This window comes from Tachypleus tridentatus, chromosome 7 (genome assembly GCF_004210375.1).
Source record: "Tachypleus tridentatus isolate NWPU-2018 chromosome 7, ASM421037v1, whole genome shotgun sequence".
NCBI classification, from domain to species: domain Eukaryota; kingdom Metazoa; phylum Arthropoda; class Merostomata; order Xiphosura; family Limulidae; genus Tachypleus; species Tachypleus tridentatus.
Genome location: NC_134831.1, coordinates 69324772 through 69347906, shown reverse-complemented (window position 1 = coordinate 69347906; position 23135 = coordinate 69324772). Strand labels below are relative to the sequence as shown.

Sequence of the window (23135 nt, the reverse complement as noted above, 5' to 3'; positions counted from 1 at the left end):
GCACCATTTACGAAAGTTGCTATCAGTTTGCTTTGTTGTCTGCCACAGACGAATAGTCAGAACAGATGCACCATGGTTATCTTGGGCTATTTTACCAACTGGTCAGAAGCATACTTCATTCCTAACCAAGAAGTCGTAATTTCACAAAGAAAACTTATCAGTGAATTTGTTTCAAAATCTGGAATGTCTATAGAACTACACTCAGACCAGGAATGGGATTTTGAAATAACTTTTGTGAAGACATGTCAAATCATTGGAATCATAAAACACCAGATAACATCTCTTCACCCATTTTATTCCATCATGAATCCTAACCTTATAGACCAGGAAAGTTCCTTAAATAAAAGTATCAGACAAAAGGTAAACCATAAAACTAAGGCAGAAAATAAACATGTTAAAATATCATAAAATAGGTAAAAACTTATAAAAACATAGAATTTTATCTGTAATCCTCCAATATGAGAAACCTGCAATGCTTTTATATATAGATACACAAACACACACACTTCTTTTACTAAGCTCTTGGATTATATTGAAATCACCAATTTTCAGACAGTCTTCACTGGCTTGATTGATTGATGCAAACATGGTCAAGTTAACAGTTTAATTAGCACAAAAAATATTAATGTAAATGTTAAATTGTGTAATTAAACATGAAATGCACTCTCCATGTATGGAGTATGAAGAAAATGTTTAGGTCTTAAAATGGAAACCTATAAGTGGACAAAATTGGACATTCTTAATATAGGCATCAACTACATTGTCCAGTAATCATATTTTCCATATATTTTTATTATCCACATCATCTTATGAAGTTCATTTTTCAAAGCTGCTTCACAAATTAAGAGACCTTCAGCAGTTACCATTTGTATTTACTAGAATGTGATGACACTGACAACTTTCTTTTTATATAATTAATTAATTATAATTAACCTGTTATGCATTACAATTTCAAATAGCCAGAAATTTTAATTTAGAAGTTATTTGAATTTCAATAAGTATCATATTTATGATATTTGTCAACAAGATTGATACACACAGTTTTCTTTCTTAATATTTTAATATGCAAACAATACAATTTGTAATAACAGTTATTATAAATAATTATGCAAAAACATTTACAAACTGGCAAACAATATTCAGTTTCTAAATGGAACTGAATATTTTACCAACAACCAGGTCCACGATGAGCAAATTAATTTTATGTTGACACACTGATACACTTCACTTGACGGGAATGCTAGCTAGCTCTTTTCTTCGTGAGAGTCTCCCCCCCCGACAACAACATCAAATATCCTCATAGAAATACTAATATTTGAAATTAATTCACTGAAGTTTGTAATGTTTGAAATCTATTAACATTGCTGATCAAATATCTGTAGTTTTCTGATTAATACATGTTTGTCACAATTATGGCTTCTGAGGATTACAGTATACTGACTGTAATGACCAAACAGTATTATTGTGTTTCAGCTAGCTTTTATACCAATTAGGAGAGATTCATGGACATTCAACAACGTTCAAATATATGTTACTCTTTTTGTAAAACATATTTGTTGATTCTTACTCTTAAGCATCTTTTAAAAATTTAGAGAACAGGCAGGACTTTTATAATATGCATCCAACGATATACATCACATGCATCAAACTAAAACAAATGCAGATGTTAAAATAAATGTACAACAGTAAATCCATTACACCTTTCATAAACAATTAAAACTGTGAGAAAAGAAAGTTTCATTGTAACAGGAAACTTGCAATGTAGGCAGGAGCATTTGTTAATATTAGAAGATATGAGACAGGTGGTAGAAGCACATGGACGGTATATTATATAGAACTATAAAAAATAAATTATCCGACTTTTTCTAACTTTTTCCTAACCATTCACATTATATAAACATATATACACAAAAAGGAAGTTATGCTTACATGAATTATAGAACTTCTATAGTATGTGTAATAGTTAACCAAAACATTTCTGTTAGTGATTACTGGCCTGAAAAAAAAAAAAAAAAAACTTATGAAAAATTTCCTGACTTTAAGCACTTTTTCTATGGCTGTGCATACCCTGATAAGGTCTTACTAACAGCTCCTCAAAACTGGAAAGTATTGGATAAGGTGTACAAAATCATGGGGTTTTGCATATCTGCTACATGATAGTTTTGACAAATGGCCAGAAGAAACCCATTTTCCATAAAAAAAAATATATTCTTCATCTGCTGCAGGAATATTTAGAGAGCTAAAGAAGTGATTTATCAGAGTTGCCACATTTAAATCCACCAGAACAGTACAAAAACATAAATTTCTTAATTCTGTCTATAAGATCACATTCACTTCTTTAAGATAAATACAACAAAAAAACTCAAAAAATTAAGACAAAAAGTAAAATGGTAATACTGGAGAAGATTGTGATGAATCTTAGGATATCATATATCTATAGTTGTGAACATTTCATTGAACTTCTGGAACATGTCTTTGTAAACCATAGAAGAGAAATTTGCATATACATAAAGATTGCGACACATGAAAAAGGAATAACATTCAAAGGAAAGGGGTAAAAGAAAACTGAAAAGCAGGCTTCCCTCCTTATAATATCTTCCAAGGAGATCAAAATATCACAATAAGGGTAAATGATGTCTGAGTAGTAATAAAAGAGTCACATGACAGAAAAAGAAGTCTACAATCCTGCAGAGGACCACACATCCGTGCTTTAGATAATTTTAATGAAAATAAGCTTCTATTACAAACAACTTGGCTAGTTACCACATGATGAAAACCTAATATAAAAAAAAAACTTTACAAAAGACCTCTTTCCTTAGAATGTGTTGAATGCAAGAGATGCTATTTGAAATCACTGGTTCATTAAGACCCATTTGAAAGGCTAACATACAAATGTACATGCAACTAGATTTGTTTGTCAAAAATGCTGGTAGGATACATTTCATCCTTTCGAAGAGTACTGTGTTCAGGTTGAGAAATAAAATATTCACATACTCTGGTAATTAACAGTAATTTATCTGCTAATGTAACATGTATTTCAACCAAGTCACAAATCCTAACAAGTTGTCAAACATACTTTCTTACATTAAGATTTCTTAAAATGTTTACATCCTACTAATAAAATAGTGAAGAAATTTACTAAACAAGATACTGCACTTACAGTAAATATTCTGGCCTGAATTATATACTTTATTTATAAGTGTTCTGGCTTTAAGAATGCATCACACATACTAGTCTTAGCAAACACAGAACAGCAAGCATTCTAGCATTATGCAAATATTGATCCCAAATAACATTCTAGCTTGAAGTGAATGCTGCTTATAGTCATAAACAAACATACTGCAAATATTTATGCCTAAAAATTATACTGCACCTATCAGTAAACATCTGGACAGGAGGATAATGTGTTCTATTAGCATATACCCTATTGAACATCTAGACTTGAAACAGATACTGCAGCTACCAAAGAGAACATTCTGGTTTGAAATGGATACTCCATCTGCTACTGACTACTCTGACCTAAAGTGTATATTAAAGGAAACTAACAGACAATATTGTAGGCTGACACTTAACCCATTATTAAATAATTTTGTCTAAGTGTAAGTAACATCTACTTGTGACTGAATGTTTCTTCTAGCATATTTTAGCCTAAATTTAATACTGCATCTACTAGTGAATAATACATGGTCTGAAGTGTGAAATGCATAAAATAGTGAAAATTCTGATTCAAAGTAGGGACTTAATATATGGGTATAACATAAAGGATCATCTTTGAGAAATAAGAGTACAAAATTTCAATTTCACTTAGTGAAGTAAATTTGATTATTTATTATCATTTAGAGAACAACTCAGTATTCTAACATTTTATCAAAGATATTTTCTTTCATACTGTTGACAATATATGATACAAGACAATGGCTTCAGTTCATATATGTATCTATTCTTACTTTACACATGTAATCATCACTCAATGTTTTCATGGCAGGGTATGATTGTAATGCAGTAAAACTTCATCACTGTAATGGTGGCACTCATACCATGAAGTCAAAAAACTAATTTTAAATGAACAATAACTCTGAAAATAAAAAAAATTAATGTTTTCTTTTCTTTCCTGCTTGTCATCAGATAAACCAGGATTCTGAAATATCATATAATTGTACTAACATTACAATCAACTTAAAATTAAGTTTCACATACACTAGTGATTTTGCATTAAGTGTGTATATATATTTGGAGTTCGGTGACACAATGGCAAAGATTAAATTATTTGTCAGTAAACACCAAATCAGTTGAAATTTGCAATATTAAAATTTCTCAATGTAAGTTCATATTTATATTTAATGCCCATTAACCTGTTGTGTTTTTCACTGTAGTTTTACTAAAATAAATGTATCACATGAAAACATATAATACATTTAGCTGCAATAAGCTATTAGGACACACTAAGTAGGTAGCTTGGTCTGACTCAAAGCTAATATTAACTGCAATCAGTGCACTTTTTATTGAAATCTAACAAGTACTACTGTGAAATGATATTAGTAATACAAGTCTGAGCAACAAAATATACTATAACCTCTGAATAATCAATTTTTATTTCTTTGCTGCTACTTATTTCAGTATGACTGATATTCCCAAATATATTATTATTAAAAGTTAGGTTTTAGATACACTAGTAGAATAGTTGAGATTATACAAATTAGAAATTAAACACAATAAAATTACTTCATTACTAAAAGAGAATCAAAGCCCCAAAGACTAAGAGGACAACCATTAAGTGATATTAGAAACATAAGAGCATGGCTGTCCTGAAAATCAGAACATGAATTAACAACTGATACTGTGATCTAACAGGGCTCACTTTAGGTTAGTATTAGTATCATTCCTTCATGTTAGTTGTGAAAGACAGCAGCAACTGGCAACATTAATACTGCTTTTGCTGTACAGCTTTTATTAGAAAGTGTCTCTATAAAACAGTATTTGTTTCAATGATGTATGATGGTTTTTAAAGTGGTAACAGTATATTATAAGGACCATTCTAAAATACTGTTAATACAGTTATAGAGTGGTTAAAAACAGCTATTATTAGCTAACAAGTATTACAATAAAGTATCACTGGTACCTTATTACAGGATTGTTATGAAAATCAGTGGTGAAAAACAGGTACCATTTAAATTGATATTGGTGTTATTTTGACCATTAATTTGTATAAGAATTGAACAACAGCACTATAAAGTATCACTAGTACATTAATATTTGTGTATTTCCTGTCATGAAACAGCAATTAACAAGGAACATTATTTATATTAAAAAAAAAAAAACTTCTACCTCCCTGTATATGGATGGTACACAAAACTTGGTAACAACAAAGGGTGTCCCTGTAAAGTACGATTTATGCCTCATCATGTTACAAAGTCATATGTAAAATAGTAGTAACTCACTATCCCAGTAAACTGTGATTAAGATCTGTTGCATTTACTCCAAGAAACTAGTACAAGTGAAAGTGATGTCCTGGTTATAATTGGTAAATATCACTGAAAGTTTTATACAAGAAAAACAATTACAAGAATATTCAAAATGGTTCTTAAAAAAGAGTATTCAAATGTATTTCTGAAGAGTTATGTTTTTTAGTGATACAACAAAATGACAAATTACACATAAAACAAAAGCTACCACTGTAAAATTGCTACAGGTATAATGAGGTATTGGGGGCTACTAGCTAGTTACAATGTGGGTTTGTTACCAAATCTAAAACATGTGCATTTTCCTGTAATCATGAGTTTATGATTTAAAAAAATGAATTAAGTATTTATCCAGGGTGTTTGGAAAGTCACTGTGCACTTATATATTTATTAACATACAAAACTGCACAGTGACTTTCCAAACACCCTGGATAACTAATACTGTCTAGTCTGTACAGATAATAAAGATTACTGTAATAAAAACTACTCTGAATTTAAAAATGATTGTAACTTTGATGGGAGTTCTACATTGCTTCTTTATTTTCATTATATGCTGAATAAATTAATACTCCATGTTCAATGTTTGCTTTGTAAATTAGTAGCCAATCTCCAGTGCTGACTGATGTGCAACTGTTATTTAATCTTCAATGTATGAGAGATAAATCACTGATAGAACTTCATTCTGCTAGGTAACAAGTTGCTTTATGTTCATTATCAGTATTATGAACCCAAATTTGATCTTGATTGTTTGAACTTAAAATGGGATACCTGTGCTCTTCCCACCATTGATGTCAATACCCACTTTCTAGCAGTGCAAGTCTCCAGGCATACCATTGTGCAATTTGTGGGTTTGATCTCAAATGACTACTCTACAGGTTAGACTTGATCTTTAGCAATCACTATAGATATCAATGCCTGGTCTTGTATACTTTAATTTATGAACCAATATTTAATTTTCAACATTTAATTGTGGATATTAATTCTTAATTTTTAATGTTTGTTCTGAAAACAATTATCTTCAGTTTTGTTGAATAAATAGTTCTTCAGTGTTGATTGTTGAAATCACTACTTGATATTTAATCTTTCCTTGGAATTAGTAACTAATATACAATGTTTGATGCATGTAAAGATCTTTATTTCAGTTAAATGCTTAATCATAAATACAAATTTATATTCGTTCTTTCCAAGTGAACCGGTATCTTATCTCATAATTGGTAAATGAATATCAAGTTTTACATCAGAAAAAAAATATTAAAAAAAAGCACCAAACAAGGAAAAAAAAAGATACTTTAGACATTACAAAGTTTAAGAACTAGTGGGTTAACCGTTTGCTCAGTTGGTAAAGCACTCTACTGGTGTGCAAGAGATCTTAGATTTCAATCTGAGCTAAGTAATAAAAAAAACAAACTTGAATTACCACAGTGTTAGAACTGCAAATGATATTATATCTCAGTAGGTAAGTCACTTTCTGGAAATCGTATTTCGTGAGCATGCGACTTCTGTATATATTAACGTTATCCATTTACTTGTTAAAGTTTTCATTATTGGTTGCAAAACTTTCTATTCAGTATATATGCACATAAAAAGACGTTGCAGTCACCTTTATTTGTCAAGTTAAAGAGCTACAATTAAGTTCAAAAATAGTTTGAACTTGCAAGTAGTTTTTGAAAATTAAAAAAAAATAAACTGAATTAGTGTGGTGAACGTCACTGAGCACGTAGGAAAACTGTTATTTCGGATTATATATTTATTCAAAAAATTTTCCTACAGTATAATTTAAAATATTTGTTCCTATAAATGCACTTGATGCTATTAACGATTTAAATAAATTTTATAAATGTACCCGAATGTATCTGAAAACGTTTTGCACATTAGAGATGAGCTTCACAACAAACAATTCTTGTTTCCATTCAGTCCTACTAACGTATACCCTGCAAACACCAACTTATCTATTTATACAACCTAATTTTATTACTTGTCAAGTCAGTAGGAGAGTTAAAATACAGTGTATCGTAATCAGTATCAAGATTACCCCAACAGAAATTTTATCGAGTTGCAACTTTGATTTTTATTAATTTCATGAAACCACCTATTTTTTCTACATTTTTTAAAAAAATTACAATATATACTACACTATTTTAACCACTAACTTACTTAGGTTATATATCAAACAAAACATTCTTACCTAAAATATTTAAGCCGATTTCCACAAAGAATATAAGAGCGATAGCAACAATTTTACAAATCATGCTGAAACAAAATCTCGCCGTTTATTTTACTATAGCATTGTAAGTAACGTCACGACAACTCACAGTCCTGTCCCAGTCGCATAATGTTTAATCGAACGGAATAGTTCTCTGCGAATGCGGTGCGGTTAAGTTTTCGGTTACTGGTACACATAGAAACTTAGCATGAGACACCTAACCCCGTTTGAAGTATGCATTCGGATACTCAAATCCTTGCACATGCTCTTTAACTTCAAGGCACACGCGGCACCGAAAAGTAACATTGTTTGACTAACTAAAGCTCTCAAAACATCCACCACAAGCTCTAAATCTTCAGAACACTGTATCAACTTTAGGTATAGTAACTACTGAACCCGATTAATTACATGTTTTCAACGCATTTTATACTTTCTTCCACAGGAATTGTTTTTTATTGATAGTAGCGCGATCTGGTGAGGTTTTACCAAAATAACATTGATATTATTTATAATGAAAGTTTGAATAAAAAAATACAAATGTACGTACGTTAAAGAAGCTAGTAAAGAAAAGCTAATGAATATAAATCATTACAACAAAAACTAAATCCTGTATCCTATAAAACAACACTTCATCAAGATCAACAAATTTTCTCCCAAAACCATTGATAAAATTACACACACATCTAGATCACCAACAAACAAACAATAACAAACCCGAAGATACAACAGACTACAAAACTTGATGCATATCATATGATCCCGACATCAGCGAAAAAATAGCCAACATTTGAAAAAAAAATTGATAACAAAACATAACATTCCAGTAAACATCAAATTTGTTCAAAAAACAGGTTAAAAACTAAAGTTCATATTATGTACAAACTACACTGACAAACGCAACATCAACATAATTTATAAAATGCAATGCAACAACTGCCACGACTCCTATATTGAAAAAACAAGCAGAAAAATTGAAACCAGATTCAAAGAAGACAAAAAAACACATTCACACGTTTTTTAACACTGCAAATCAAATAAACACTACCATAGAAAACACGCAGATACAAAGTAAGGAAACAAATATAAACAAACACAAGATCAAAGAATCCCTACATATACAAAAGCTAAAACCAATATAAAGGAACAACTTTATACCTATAATAATTAGTAGCTTAACATCTAACTGCAACACTTTCAACAATCCCGTACCCGTTTATACTCTCGTCCCTAAGACGTGCGCTCAGCAACAGTCAGTTGCAAACTTTCTCTTTGTTAGCCGGAAGATGATCTAAGAAGGTTGAAATATGTGTTCTTTACTTTATTTTAATTAAAGTACTAATACCCATGCCAGTCGCCTTGATAATACAAATCCTTTACCTGATTAAACTGTCTTCAACTATTACTTAGTTATACCTCAGTTCTTATCTACATTTTCTCCCATAATTCAACTGATAGCGCACAATATTTTAGCATAATATATTTAAATACTTTTACAAAAGGCAAAAAAAGAAGTTTTTTAGCATGTTCTTTCAAAATTTTGATTTGATGTAATAACTTCAATCCTATATTGTAACAATATTCACAAGTTAATATACATATAAAAACTACCGTCCTGTGTATGGCTACATGTTTACATATTTTTTTATCAGGAATTTCATTTAAACAGAGCTGCTGAGAAAAATAATAGTTATTACAATCACATAATTTACTTAGTTTTTGTGAAGACAGAAGTGAACTTGTTACAAGTGATATGGTAGTTATTTTATGCAACATTTTTTTCTTCGATCATAAATTAGAATTTGGTCAGAAAAAAAACATTTAAAACAGTACTTCGATAAAATATTTAAAGGGTCTGTTACAATATCATCAGGGGCGGTCTGAGTCATTCTGGAGTCCCGGGCAGAATTCAGTAACTAGGACCCCATAATGATAAGAAAACTCAGAAATAGATTAAAAGGCACGGCATCGGGCAATTGTCCCGTTTGCCCAACAGATAAGACCACCTATAAATATACATACATATATATATATATATATATATCTATATATATCATAAACAAAAACTAGAAAACAACCTGGGGCTGGATAAAAGCACGTCTACATAAAAAAGATGAGGAAGGTTGGGAGGGGGGCACTGTTCAGTGATTAATGTGCCGAACTGTGACCCGAGGCTACGTTATTCATTTTCTATTATTACAAAGTTAAATTTATTTAAGATAGATATTAACACTTGATTGTTAGTACAGGCAATCCCACGATAGAAAAGTTACAGTTTGTTTTGAATTTCGCGCAAAGCTACACGAGGGCTATCTGCGCTAGTCGTCCCTAATTTTGTTGTGTAAGACTAGAGGGAAATCAGCTAGTCATCACCACCAACTCTTGGGCTACTCTTTTACCAACAAATAGTGGAATTGATCGTAACATTATAATGCCCCACGGCTGAAAGGGCGAGCATGTTTGGTGTGACGGGGATTCGAACCCGCGAAGTTCAGATTACGAGTCGATCGCCTTAACCCACCTGGTCATGCTGGGCACAAAAGTAACACATAGTCATTTGTATAGCTTTTATTTATTTAATAACAAGTAAACAAAACCTAGGCAACTCTTAAGTATCTTTGAACAAAAAGTGACAAAACGACAGGGGTTAAAATGATAATATTGTAGTGCAATTCTTATTAGTTTTGGAAGAGTTGAAATTACTAGTTCTTTTTGACTCCGACAAACACAGTATGTAAAATGTGATGAAAAACTATTTTTAATTTAAAGAAAAACGATATTCAAAAATAGTGTTTTTTTCTTATAGCAAAAGCACATCAGGCTATCTGCTGAGTTTACCGAGGGGGATCGAAACCCAATTTAAAAAAAGAATAATATTTCAAAACAACCCTTATTTCTCAGTTTCTTTTCCAATATTTTTTATGAACAAATTAACTTGTATTAACACGCTGACATCTTCATAAATTTTATTTGAATTGTTGCAGTGTTGCTTGACAAAGTCAAACGCATATATAAGATTAAAATAATTCTAAGAAGTTTAACATTTCTACCATAAACATTTCAATTCTTTGAGGGTTATATTTTATATTCGAAAAATAATTTTACTTAATGATGGAATTCTGTGAAATTAATCATTTAATTACCAACATATGGGTACATATAGCCACATTAGGCTATCTAATTTGTCCATCATGAGAAATCGAATTCCAAATTTTAGCGTTGTAAGTCTGTAAGTCTGGGAATTCTGAGTACGTAAGGTATCAACATTTTAAAATCAGATACATTTATTCGAATACGCGTAATATTTTGGTTTAGTAAATAATAAACTGCAGCATTTATTTTCTCCTGAAAAATCACATATATATTGTCCGAAAATAATTACAAAATTTTAGTTCATATGGTCCTATACATTTGTCATTATATAAAAATCTCACAGACAGGAGCATTGCTGAGGTATGACCCACGGAGCCCGAATATATTTCAAAAAGCCGAAATCTAACTTACGTAAGCTTGTTTTGAATTTTCGGGCAAAGCTACACGAGGGCAATCTGCGCTAGTCATCCCTAATTTAGCAGTGTAAGACTGAAGGAAAAGTACCGAGTCATCACCACCAACCGCTAACTCTTGGGCTACTCTTTTACCAACGAATAGTGGGATTAACCGTCACATTATAACGCCCCCACGGCTGAAAGAGCGAGCATGATTGGTGGGGATTCGAACTCGCGACCTTCGGATTATAAGTGGAGTGCCTTAACCACCTGGACATGCCGGGCCAATTACGTAAGCTATTAAACTATAATGTGACAAGCTGTAATTATTTTTTAATTACTTTGAACACCAGCTGTTTCTTGGGACCTAAGCCCAATCTTTTTAGTAGCTAGTGACGCGTCTGATTATATGCATTTTTTTTTCGGTACGTGTACCTGTTTTATAGTTTTATGGGTTAAACAAGTATGACCTCGCGTGTCTTTTCAATTCAGTTGTGGAGTGATTTGCTTGTGTTAATCTGGCTTGACTAGAAATGCTTCACAAACACTGCTATTTAAAACCTCCTTCTGAGGTTGGAGAAGGTGACTTTATAAAGAGGTATTCTCACTTGTATAATAATTTCAAAATAAGTTAGTACAAAAGAATGAAACTTCGTTTGTATGGATGAATGCTTTATCTTCTGAGAGCTTGTCAACTTCAAATGACTCACGAATTCGAAGTGACAATAGCTGTTCAGCGACACACCTTTAAATGTTTAATCATTCTAATAATGGAAGCTTTTGGTACAGAAGCCTTCCTAAATAAATAATTAACAAAATTATATGTGGTTAGCTAACATTTTGATTTAAAAAACAAGATGTAATTTTACATTTTCATAATTTCTAAGAAATTATAGCTTCTCAACTTAAAAAGCATGTGTTACGAAGCATAACAGGTGGCCAGGGAGTCACCTGATGATCAAAAGTTCAAATCCCTGTCCCACCAAGCATGCTCGCCTTTTCATCCGTGAGGACGTTATAATGTTACGGTCAATGCTACTATTTATTGATAAAAGAGTATTCTCAAGAGTTGGCGTGATGGCTAGGTGCCTTCCCTCTAGTCTTTCATTGCTAACTTAGGAAGGGCTAACGCAGATAGACCCCATGTAGCTTTACGCGAAATTCAAAAATAAATGAACAAAACGCAACAATTATTTAACAAAATATTTATGTTCCTCCGTGTTTGTTTGTTTTCGAATTTTACATGGGCTATCTGTGCTAGCCGTCCCTAATTTAGCAGTGTAAGACTAGAAGGAAGGCAGTTAGTCATCACCACTTACCGCCAACTTTTGGGCTACTCTTTTACAAGCGAATAGTGGGGTTAACCCTACGGCTGAAAGTGCAAGCATGTTTGGTGTGACGGGGATTCGAGCCCGTGACCCTCAGATTACGAGTCGAGTGCCTTAACCACCTGGCCATGCCGGGCTTAACAAAGTGTGTCCTCCAGCAGATTGTTTTAGCCGTATGACACACTACCATATCTCGTGATAAAAAAGTAACTCTGTGAAGATATGTCACGGAAATTTGTGTGAATTAAACACTGGACATGTTTGGTTCACTTTTTGTTGCAACAAAAAAAAAACAATAACATCGTTATAAAGAGGAGTGTCAAGTCTCCCAATTCCCACCCCTGCAAAATGGCTTATTTACGAAGTTCGAGCTCTAAATTTGTGACTCGATTCCCCGCGATGTATAGATAAAAGGTATCCCGTTATGCAGCTTTGTGCAGAAAACAAGTTATTCATTTTCACGTTACATCTTTAAAAGCTGCTATTTTATATAAGTCATTTCTTTTTTTATATGTATCACCCATCTTCATATTGCTTCGCCATTTATTCTAAATTGACTGGAACCCTTTTTATAACACCTGGAAAAGGAATAACAAGGATACTTCCAACGTACGAGTCCGTATCTCTAAATCTTACCTTTTCCATTAAAAATATTGAACCTAAATTCTGCAAGCGAGGCGAAGAGAAATAAATTATTTCTGAACATCTCTGGTTGGCAGGGCATGGCGAGGTGGTTAGGACATTCGACTCGTAAAATGAGGGTCGCGGATTCGAATCCCCGTCCCACCAAACATGCTCGTCCTATTAGCCATGGGGTTGTTATAATGTTACAGTCAATCTTACTACTCCTTGGAAAAAGAGTAGTCCAACAGTTGGCGTGATTACTCTAGTCTTACACTGCTAAATTATGCACGGTTACTGCAGATAGTCCTTGAGTAGATTTGCGCGAATTTCAAAAAACAAACAAAGCAAACGCCTCTGATTGTCCCTCATGCCACTTTGGGGCTTGTTAGATTTTAACCAAAACACCTACCAAGTTTTCAGTACAGTAACACGGATATAAAAATGACGCTAAGTTCTCCCCTTCCCTTTTTGTTTTCTTTATTAATTTACTAATCTGGGGATCGATTCTTCACGATGGCCAAAGCACCAATAACCCAACTGGAAGCTATATGCTGAAAACATATTTCCTTTTCTTACCTTGCATCTTTATAGGTTTTGTCCTTTTATATCGGCCTGGCATGGCCAGGTGGTTAAGGCATTCGACTTGTAATCTGAGAGTCGTGGGTTCGATTCCTCGTCACACCAAATATGCTCTCCCTTTCAACCGTGGGGACGTTATAATGTGCGGTCAATCCCACAATTCGCTGGTAAAAGTTTCATTTGGTATAGCTATAAGTCGTATATGCAAAGTTATTCAACAAAAACCGCATAAATTTGACGATAATTTTTGCATATGCCTACGCAAAATGTCACTTAAGCTATCAATCTAACGTTTTTAGTTTTTTCTTTTTGTCATTCGGATTAAGGACGGTCTATTTAGAACTGTAAAAACTATAAAGTAAAAATACGTTCAGATGCACAAGTATTGGTTAGGTCAAGCAAACTAGATTAACAGTGCCTAGCTCAAGTTTCAGACCATATGTGTGAATGGTTATTATTTATTACCAACTTTTTAGCAAAAATTTGCTAAATGTTATGAAATTTTCCTAATTAAAGAAAGTTTATCGTCACGTGATATTATCTTGAGCAGATGACATAAATAAATTTGCTTAATGTGGTCCCACGAATTGCGTGGGGTGGTGACAAAAACTGTTGATCTAATTCCATGGCGTTACTATAAATGATACTATTAACAATGTTGTAGAGGAACACCACTACCATATATTTTAAATAATCTAGTTGGTTGTGTAAAGTAAAAGTATGTTCCAATTAATATGGTTGCAATCCTAAACCTTGTCTGTTTGTGAATTTCGCGTAAAGCTACACAAGGGCTATCTGTGCTAGGCGTCCTTACTTAAGCAGTGTAAACCGAGACGGAAGGCAGTCAGTTATCATCACCCACTGCCAACTCTTTGGCACCTCTTTTACCAACGAATAATGAGAATAGCCGAAACATTATAACGCTCACAATGCTGAAAGGGCGAGTCATCCTAACCACCTGGCCATGCCCGGCGATCCTGAAGCTAATGTTCGTTACTATCAAGTGTCACTGTTTTATTTGCTGTGGTTTGTTGGTGTGTATTGACAAATGTCTTGATATATAATCCAAAACATCTCAGGATTGTTTGTTTTGAATTTCGCGCAAACCTACTCGAGGGCTATCTGCGCTAGCCGTCCCTAATTTAGCAGTGTAAGACTAGAGGGAAGGCAGCTAGTCACCACCACTCACCACCAACTCTTGGACAACTCCTTTACCAACGAATAGTGGTATTGACCATTACATTATAACACCCCAACGGCTGAAAGGGCGGCATGTTTGGTGTGACAGGGATTCGAACACACGACTCTCGGATTACGGGTCGAGTGCCTTAACCACCTGGCCATGCCGGGCCGGAATATCTCAGGTGTGAAAAAAAGGTGCGGCAAAGAAAGGGTCCAGCGTGTCTCTGTAAGAGATGAGATCAAAACTGGCGGCCAATATTATAACACTGGTGCGAGTTTTACAACAAATATTTATTCATTAGTTTGCTGGGCTGGATACTTTGTTTTAACCACTATCATGCCTCATGTTGCACAACAACAAAAACACAGTATAGCTTACTAATGAATGAATATTTGCTGTATATATATTTCTTTTTATCAATGCTATAAGTTTAACTACCAGTTCGGCCGCCAAATTTGATTTAATTCCTTGAAGTCGCACGTTCAATCGTTTTTAGGACACGCCTTTTTTTCACCCCTGCAGTGACGGATTTAAGGGCTCAAAGGCTAATAATGTTTGTAGTCCCTACATTCCATCTAATTTTACATAGAATAAAATTACTAATGGGTCCCCATTAAGACTATGAGCCCCCCCACCTCTAGCCCCTACTTACATACGCCACTGCACATTTGAGGTGTTTTTGTTTAGATTCAACTTGACTATTTTTTCAGTGCCACTTTTTAACATGGCTGACCTTTTTATTTTAATTGTTTTAGTACATGTAAAACGTTTTAACCAGATATTAATACTTTTTGTTTTAATAAGCAATAGCACTTACTTTGTAGGTGTCAGGGCGATGTGAGATTTATATATATATATATTGTAGCTCGTAATTAATAGTTTTCATTCATTTCCGAGTCCTGTTGAATGAGACGAACTCGTTTTTCACTATATTGGAAAATGTTAAATGCTTTTAGTATAAGATTCTAAGATTTTGATTCACATATGTTAATTATTCAACTGTTTTCTACAATACGTAATATTTATATTTTAATTGAAACATCAACACACTGCATCACTATTTGCACATTACAATACGGGGAAGATGCAAGGAGACATAAGATAAAAGCAGCAATATTCTTTTGTTATTACTCTTTGTTTGCTTGTTTCTCTTAATCTATAACGGATATAATGTATTTCAACATATTATTTTATTTTACAATTACTTAAAAATAAGATTTCTCTTTAAGTGGAATTGGAATATCGAAGTTGTCTAGAAAAGCTTCCCACACGGATGAGCGTCCAAGTGAGTGGGAGTTGATTCTAAGGTAGTGGTCTGGATTTCTGTGGTAGTGTACTAAGTTCGAAACGGTACACGATACAATAAAATATTCGCGACATGTAAGCTGTGGGTATGTTATAAAAGTGATATTTAATCCCTTATTATAGATGGTATGTGTTACAAAATGGCTGCTTTTTCTCAACAGAGTTCCTTAAATATAAGGTTTGCTATTTAATAATATAAACACAGTTTATATGTACACAAACGGCAATGTTTTAGAACACTACACAATCCCCTCACTTCAGATTTTTCCTTGCTCGTATGTCAGTTTAGGCTTAGTAGCTGTGGAGAGTAATTCTATTAAAAATGATCAGAGTAAAATTAATAAAAATATATTAATATATGTGTAACAACTGTACAACCTTAATCCAGATTAATTTCTTCTAAGGGACATTGTTTTGTGCCAGTTCTTTGTTTTTGATATGTTTTGTCTCTTCAACAAGAAGGTAACAAATATCAAGGAGCATTCTAACATTTGGAACAGTAGTGACAATACCTAGATTTGGACAAATGTTCAGTCCTGTATTACAGAAATGTTACTTCAATCTACCTTGGTTAGAATTGTTACTCTCTGGAAAAATATATATGTAAAAACGGCTGGTTTGGGTTGAGAAAATTTTTATGTAGAGGACCTTCTTTGGTCATCGTCAGGTTCACATAGAAAAAAAGAGGTAACTGACTGATAGCTGACCAATACAAACCTTTATACCTATATTAATAAATATAATCAAACATCTAAGCATGCCCTCTACATTCCTACATTCAGTTACACAACCCCCTTCAAACATGTGGTCAGCTATCGGTTAGTTACCTCTTTCTTTCTTTCTTTGTGAACCTGATGATGACTGAAGAAGGTTGAAACATTGTTCGCTCCTCTATAAAAAATTTTCTCAACCCAAACCAGCGTTTTTACATATATATACTTTTTCTCTACAAGTGGTTTTCTCGTCACCACTGACTGTCACTCTCTGGAGTTATGCACCTGTACATCTTATAATACTACTCCTTGGAACACTATCTTCTGGTAGCACCATTCCTTCAATGATACTCATCACTATATGAAAGTTTTGAAATGGCTTGATTGGGTAATGAAGAAACTTCATTATAAATGTTCAACATCCCAACAAAATGAGGATAACAAAATCTGTCTCAAAACTTATTTTCTTAAACGTTTGTTCCTTGATATCCAGTTTTAACTCCTCACTGTATCTTTTGATGGCATTAATTCCTGGAACCATGTTCACCCTTTATATCATTTGGTGGTACTAATCCATAGAACCATGCTCATCACTATATTTGCTTCTTCCTTGAGCTTTGTTCACCACTATCTTCTGTTAGTACTACCCATGGAGCCAAGCTTACTACTTAAAGACACAAACAAAAATCTTAAGGTTTATGTTACTCACTTAGAAGGCTTCAAGACAGTTATCATTTCAGACATAAAGATGAGATATTTGTTTGGAATGTAAATGTTATCTTTTAACATATGAAGGTATGCTCTTGGAGCAATTTACTCAATAAACCAGTTTCACTGTATGAGTAATAACAACCAATAAATGGTTTACATCTGTTTTCATCACACATTTATTGCACATGAAAAAGTAATTTGCTTTTATGCACTAATAACAATTTTTGGTTGCACATTTTTCATTACATTGAACTGTATTGTGGCAAGACTTCAAGCTTAAGAGTGATATGCAACATTAAAGAGGGTACATGAAACTGGCATTTATATTAATAATAGATCAAGGTAGAAAATTAAAATTATCTAAACTAAATCCTGATGAAATGGTATCAAAACAGCTCCTTTGCCTTTACTTGTGGTATTTACAGGCAAAAATCAATTTCCTAACAAGTATCAGAGAGGTAAACCTGCAAGTAATAGCAGATTTTATGAAGAAATAGAGGAAAAAGATCAACAAATACATGCTTGGGAATGAAGTTATTTTCTATAATAGTTTTCATTTTTTGCTGCAATTATTTTCTAGTATAATAGCTACTATTTTCTACAGAATGTTTTTGCAAAGCTACAAACAAAAGCTATCTTCACGTAGTCATTCATAACCAACACCATCCAGTGCCAACTTTTGTCCAGTCAAATAATGGGAATTGATCATTATCCTTAACCTTGCCCTAGAGAGTGTAGAATGCATTTTTGTAGTAGGTAGCAAACTATGAATCCTTAAATTTACTGTTTAGGTACACTAAGCATTATGTTATGTCCAGTCATTTCAAGAAAACAAACAAATTGGATTTAAACTAGTAGTGCAATTAAAATAGGAAAGTGAACAGGTTCATGATAAGCAATTAAAAGATCACCAATATCATACAAACACAAAACTTCATGATGACAAGAAACCCACTTCAAGTAAAAATATATTCATAAGATGGCTTGTATAGGTATTAAAACTGTAATCAAAATAAGGTACAGAACAACATATCCACCTTCTTAGCCCATCTTCAGGTTTAACAAAGATGACAAAAATCCATGACAGAAGTAAAAGAATACAAAATCCTGTAAGGTAAGCTACTATAGCATTGCTTGAAAACAAGTGGGTAATAAAAACAGTGGTCAATGTTTAAGTCCAGCAAACAGAAATAAGGGAAATCAAAACAAACTTTTTTTTAAACATAATTTAGTTCCTGGGAAGCCTGTGCTCAACAGAAATAAAAACTGTTGACTTAATAATAGAAGTTTGAAACATACATTTCTGTACATAAATCTAAAGATAAGCAGTAAGTGGGTGACAATTAGACTGAAGTCTATAACAAACTGAAATTAAGGAGTCTGAAACATACATATTATTGTAGAGTTTAAAGGTAATGGCACCCGAAAACAAGTGGCTGATGGAAACAGAGGCCAAAGATAAAGTCCACAACAAAGAAAAGTGAAGAAATCCAAATCAGATACACTCCCCTAAGATAAACATTAAAGATGTTTGAAAGAAAGTAATGGATACATAGGAACTTGTAACTAAGCCTTTATTAGATGGATTAGAAATTCAAATGAGACACCTTCTTGTAAGTTAAAATGTAAGTATGTCTGAAAGCAAGTTACTGATGGAAAAAAAATCAGGGATTAAATTTTAAGATAATAAAAGTGAATGAAATCACACAACATAGAAATAATTTAAGTTGAAATATACTGAAACACAGAAGCAGGTGTGCAATGGAAGTTAAGAATACAAGAGAAAGAGCTTCAAATGAAGACAGTTCTTCACTGTAAATTGTAATTTTGCACTAAAAGAAGAGCATAAAGGAAAACAAAAAGCGAAGTATAAAGTCCCAGATAAGATGAAAGCATAACAGGTTAAAACAAACACATTCTTAAGAAAATAAACTTTTTTAATTAGCAAAATAATGACCAATAGAAACTGGGACTAAAGTTAAAATTCAGGTGACAAAGGTAAATTAAGAAAAAAACAAGCACAAACCTTGTATTGAAGGTGAAATTTAGTGATATAGGAAAACAATTTGTTGATGGTACCAGAGACAAAAGTGGAAGGTGTGTTAATGGACAGAGAAACAAGTGAAGAAGCCAAATCTGATTTAAGAAATCCTTGTAAAACAACACATCTTGAAAAGACAGACACTACTGTTTATTACAACAAATTAATATTTCTTTTTAATACAGTGTAATGCATAATGACTACAATGAAGGCTTACAAAAACAAATTCCCAGAATCTTAACAAAATCAGCACTGTCAATTAAATAAAACCAATTTATATATTTATTTAAAGAGGTAAATTAGTTTTAAAAACTAACTGAGGTGAAGTTCCTCGTGGTAATAATACTTGATACACAACTGTTAACTTATAGCATATGATGAAATCCTAATACATTATACAAACACTTACATTTGGTGTTTGTCAAGGTGCCACATTGTTGATATCTTTTAATGTCATATCATTTAGTATTTACCAGACCAGTACCTCTGAAGTACTTCTGTAAACACAACGTAACAAAATACAGAGAAACAATATATCTGCTTTTCAGTGAATCAATTTACATTTTCCTTTATACAAATACAGCAAAATATGGACAAATGAAAGAAAACTAACACTAGAGTTTCACAAATCAAAATGTATGATGTTTACTGTTATCTAAGACATATACTTAAGATTGGTCTCACAAATTATGTCTTAATCTTACCTGCTTGTGAACTTGTGTAATGGGAATAGTGTAATCAGCACTGTTACTAAAATTATAGAAATATTTAATTTTCTTCGTTAAATGAAAAGCTTGTCATTAAAGGTTTCATTTGATGTTTCTGAATTAAGGTTAATGCTTCATGTACTCAACCTAATTACACAGAGGACAAAAGTATTTCCCAAATATAAACAGCTGATGCAAACAGTTATTTTAGTAACTAGCATTATACATGACCAAATCCAATTCAGAGTTAATTAAATCTTTTCTACAATTCAAAAATGCCATTTGGTACAGAATATCTGGTCAGTTGCTTGTTTTACAGCAAAGCTATATTGGAGTATCTGCTATGTCCACTATGGCAACTCAAACCCTGGCTTTTAGCTATGTAAGTCCATAGACTTACCACTGTCCTACTGGAGACCATCTGCTCATCAATAACAATTCTGTATCATGCAAAATCAAATTACATCTTAAAAATATTCACTTGAATTATTTTCTGTTGTACCTACCAAATAAAGAATCTACAATAAGCAGAATTTTTAACTACATAAGATTAATAAACTTGAAGTGTGGTAATGCTCTTAAAGTACTAAACTAGAAAAAAAAATTGGAATGATAAGGTTCAACTGCAGCTACTGAATAGTCTAACCCATGTTTTTTTTCTAATTCCAATCTGTAAATTATGAGTTGATTTTGAAATGGCTTTCATACTTTTCACTGAAACAAATTGATAGTTAGTAATAGTTCTTCCACTTTTTCTCCTGTGTGTATACTTTCTAAAGTTTATAAATACTTCTATATTTACAGTTAACATAAATATTGTAATTTCTTTCTTTCTTTTTATTAACATTTTCTATTGCCCACTTCACTACTTTTCTATCTTACATTTTAATGATTTTTCCATGATCATGATATATGGATTTCTCAACCACATTTTAGTTTCTACATTTTGCATATCTGTATATTTCTGTGATTATTCTGATAACTTCTCAGATCACTGTGATTAAAATAAGATTATCTCCTTTTCTCATATGTTCAGTTTGAATCTACTACTATTTTTAGACTTTATAATTTCCCAATTACAGATAATATTACATAACTAAAACATGTTGTGATATTTACAAGGTATCACCCAGAACTTGGAAATAAAACTTCATCATCTTCTATAAGACACCAAATGGAGTACAAAGGGGGAAACAGATTGACCAGTTTCTCAGCTGTGATCATTATGAGATAGCTCCTTAAGAAGTTTTAGCTAAATTGAAAAAACAAAACAAAACATAAATCTATTTTTAAGAGTTTTAACTCCTTAAGAAGTTTTAGCTGAGTTGAAAAAACAAACAAAAAAATTAAAAAATTACATATATCTACTTAACAGTTTTAACTCTAGAATGCCAGTCACTATGACCCTCTACCACCTGGTGTTAATGATTGAAATTTTAACACTGGCATTTAGGATTAAAAGTTATATATGAAAGAGCACAGAACTGTTTCATATGTTACAAAAAAAAGCTCTATAAACTATTTTCTTTATTCCTAGAGTTTATTATTAACCTTCTGTGTATGTACGTACATTTTGTTGAAAACTGGCTACAGATAATGATAGGTTGTATATATTCTTATATACCATTATTATATTAGAGATGCATGCAAATAGAGATTAAATCTGACATGGATTTAGTTAAGCAAATATAAAATAATAACTAAAAATAATGAAAAACGTAAGAAAACTACATACATTCAAAGAATAAAATTTTAAAATCTATATGATTTTTCACAAAATTTTCACCTAGAAGCTAGCAAAAGGAAGAATAACAATATTTTACCCTTGATGGTGAACGTTGAAACTGTTGTAGGTAATCTAAAGCCTGCAACTGACGTGAGTTCAATGTCACCTGTGATAAAACAAGCATGGAAATAAATGTTTACATGTAGAATGTAGCATGGCTATAAACAGTTTTGAGCAATAGATTCTTACAGATTAACTTATAAAATCAAACTTTACTTAAGAAAATCTGAATACTAGAATGAGGATATAATACAAACATACCACTATAAACATTCTATAAGCTGCTGATGAGATATAAGCTACAAATTGGGTGTTACGGCACATTTTTCTTTAAACTAGTTTAAGTTAATAGAGTAAAATTTTTCATGTTCATTAAAAGTAATCCTGTTAGATCTATTCCAACAACTACTTTGCTTCCATTATTATATAAGTTTCAATTTAAATGGTTCACTTCACAACTTTACCCTAGCTCAGTTCCACAGTATCCAACAAGGCAACCAAACTAACTCATTTCAAAATGTCCAACATTATTACCATTTATTATTTTTGTATTCAGTGTTTGTGCCTGTATTTTAATTTTGCTGAGACATGGAGACCTAATCACATGGAAGGAGTGTGATACTATTATATATTTTATGCAAAACCAAAAATGTTTTAATTTTCTAATTTGTCTCACCACAAGGATCTCCTTTTGGAAAGTAAGCCACTTAGAAGATAAGTGGCATCTTAACTGAGTCAATTTGGTGAGTGATAAATTCCATAAAAGTGGAATACAACATTTTTGCTCCCAAAACAGCACAAAACAGTATGGATGTTTGTGTTGAAAGAAGCAAAATAAGGTAACACAATATTAAAGGATGGAAAGGGACATTTTGGTCCATCTAGGTTGTCCTATCCACTAAATGAAACTAAACTCTAACTTAAAAAAACAAAAAACACACAGACTTTAAACCCAACCCTTGTCATTTACACATTTATCAAGCATTCCATGAAATTCTCTTAACCTTTTTG

At 32.4% G+C, this 23135-nt stretch overlaps 2 protein-coding genes across 8 annotated transcripts in view; both read right to left on the bottom strand.

Annotated features, from left to right (window-relative positions):
• Nucleotides 1-9152, bottom strand: part of LOC143255911 (TGF-beta receptor type-1-like) — a 116953-nt gene extending 107801 nt beyond the window's left edge. The window contains exon 1 of the mRNA XM_076512333.1: nt 7645-9152. Coding sequence (XP_076368448.1) covers nt 7645-7708 — 64 coding nt within the window. The 5' untranslated portion in view covers nt 7709-9152. The remainder of the gene's footprint in view (nt 1-7644) is intronic.
• Nucleotides 9153-17437: 8285 nt separating this feature from the next.
• Vps8 (vacuolar protein sorting 8) overlaps nt 17438-23135 on the bottom strand; it is a 109597-nt gene continuing 103899 nt past the window's right edge. For 3 of the 7 annotated variants that reach the window (XR_013030926.1, XM_076512313.1, XM_076512314.1), the window contains 2 exons: nt 22162-22230; nt 19760-21590 (listed from right to left, as the gene is read on the bottom strand). Coding sequence is in view for 2 of the 7 variants with exons in the window: in XM_076512313.1 (XP_076368428.1) it covers nt 21549-21590; nt 22162-22230 (111 nt within the window). In the remaining 5 variants the exon portion in view is untranslated. Of the gene's footprint in view, nt 17547-18215; nt 18316-19759; nt 21591-22161; nt 22231-23135 lie in introns of those variants that run through there. The other 4 variants (XR_013030924.1, XR_013030923.1, XR_013030925.1 and 1 more) reach the window with 4 other exon arrangements.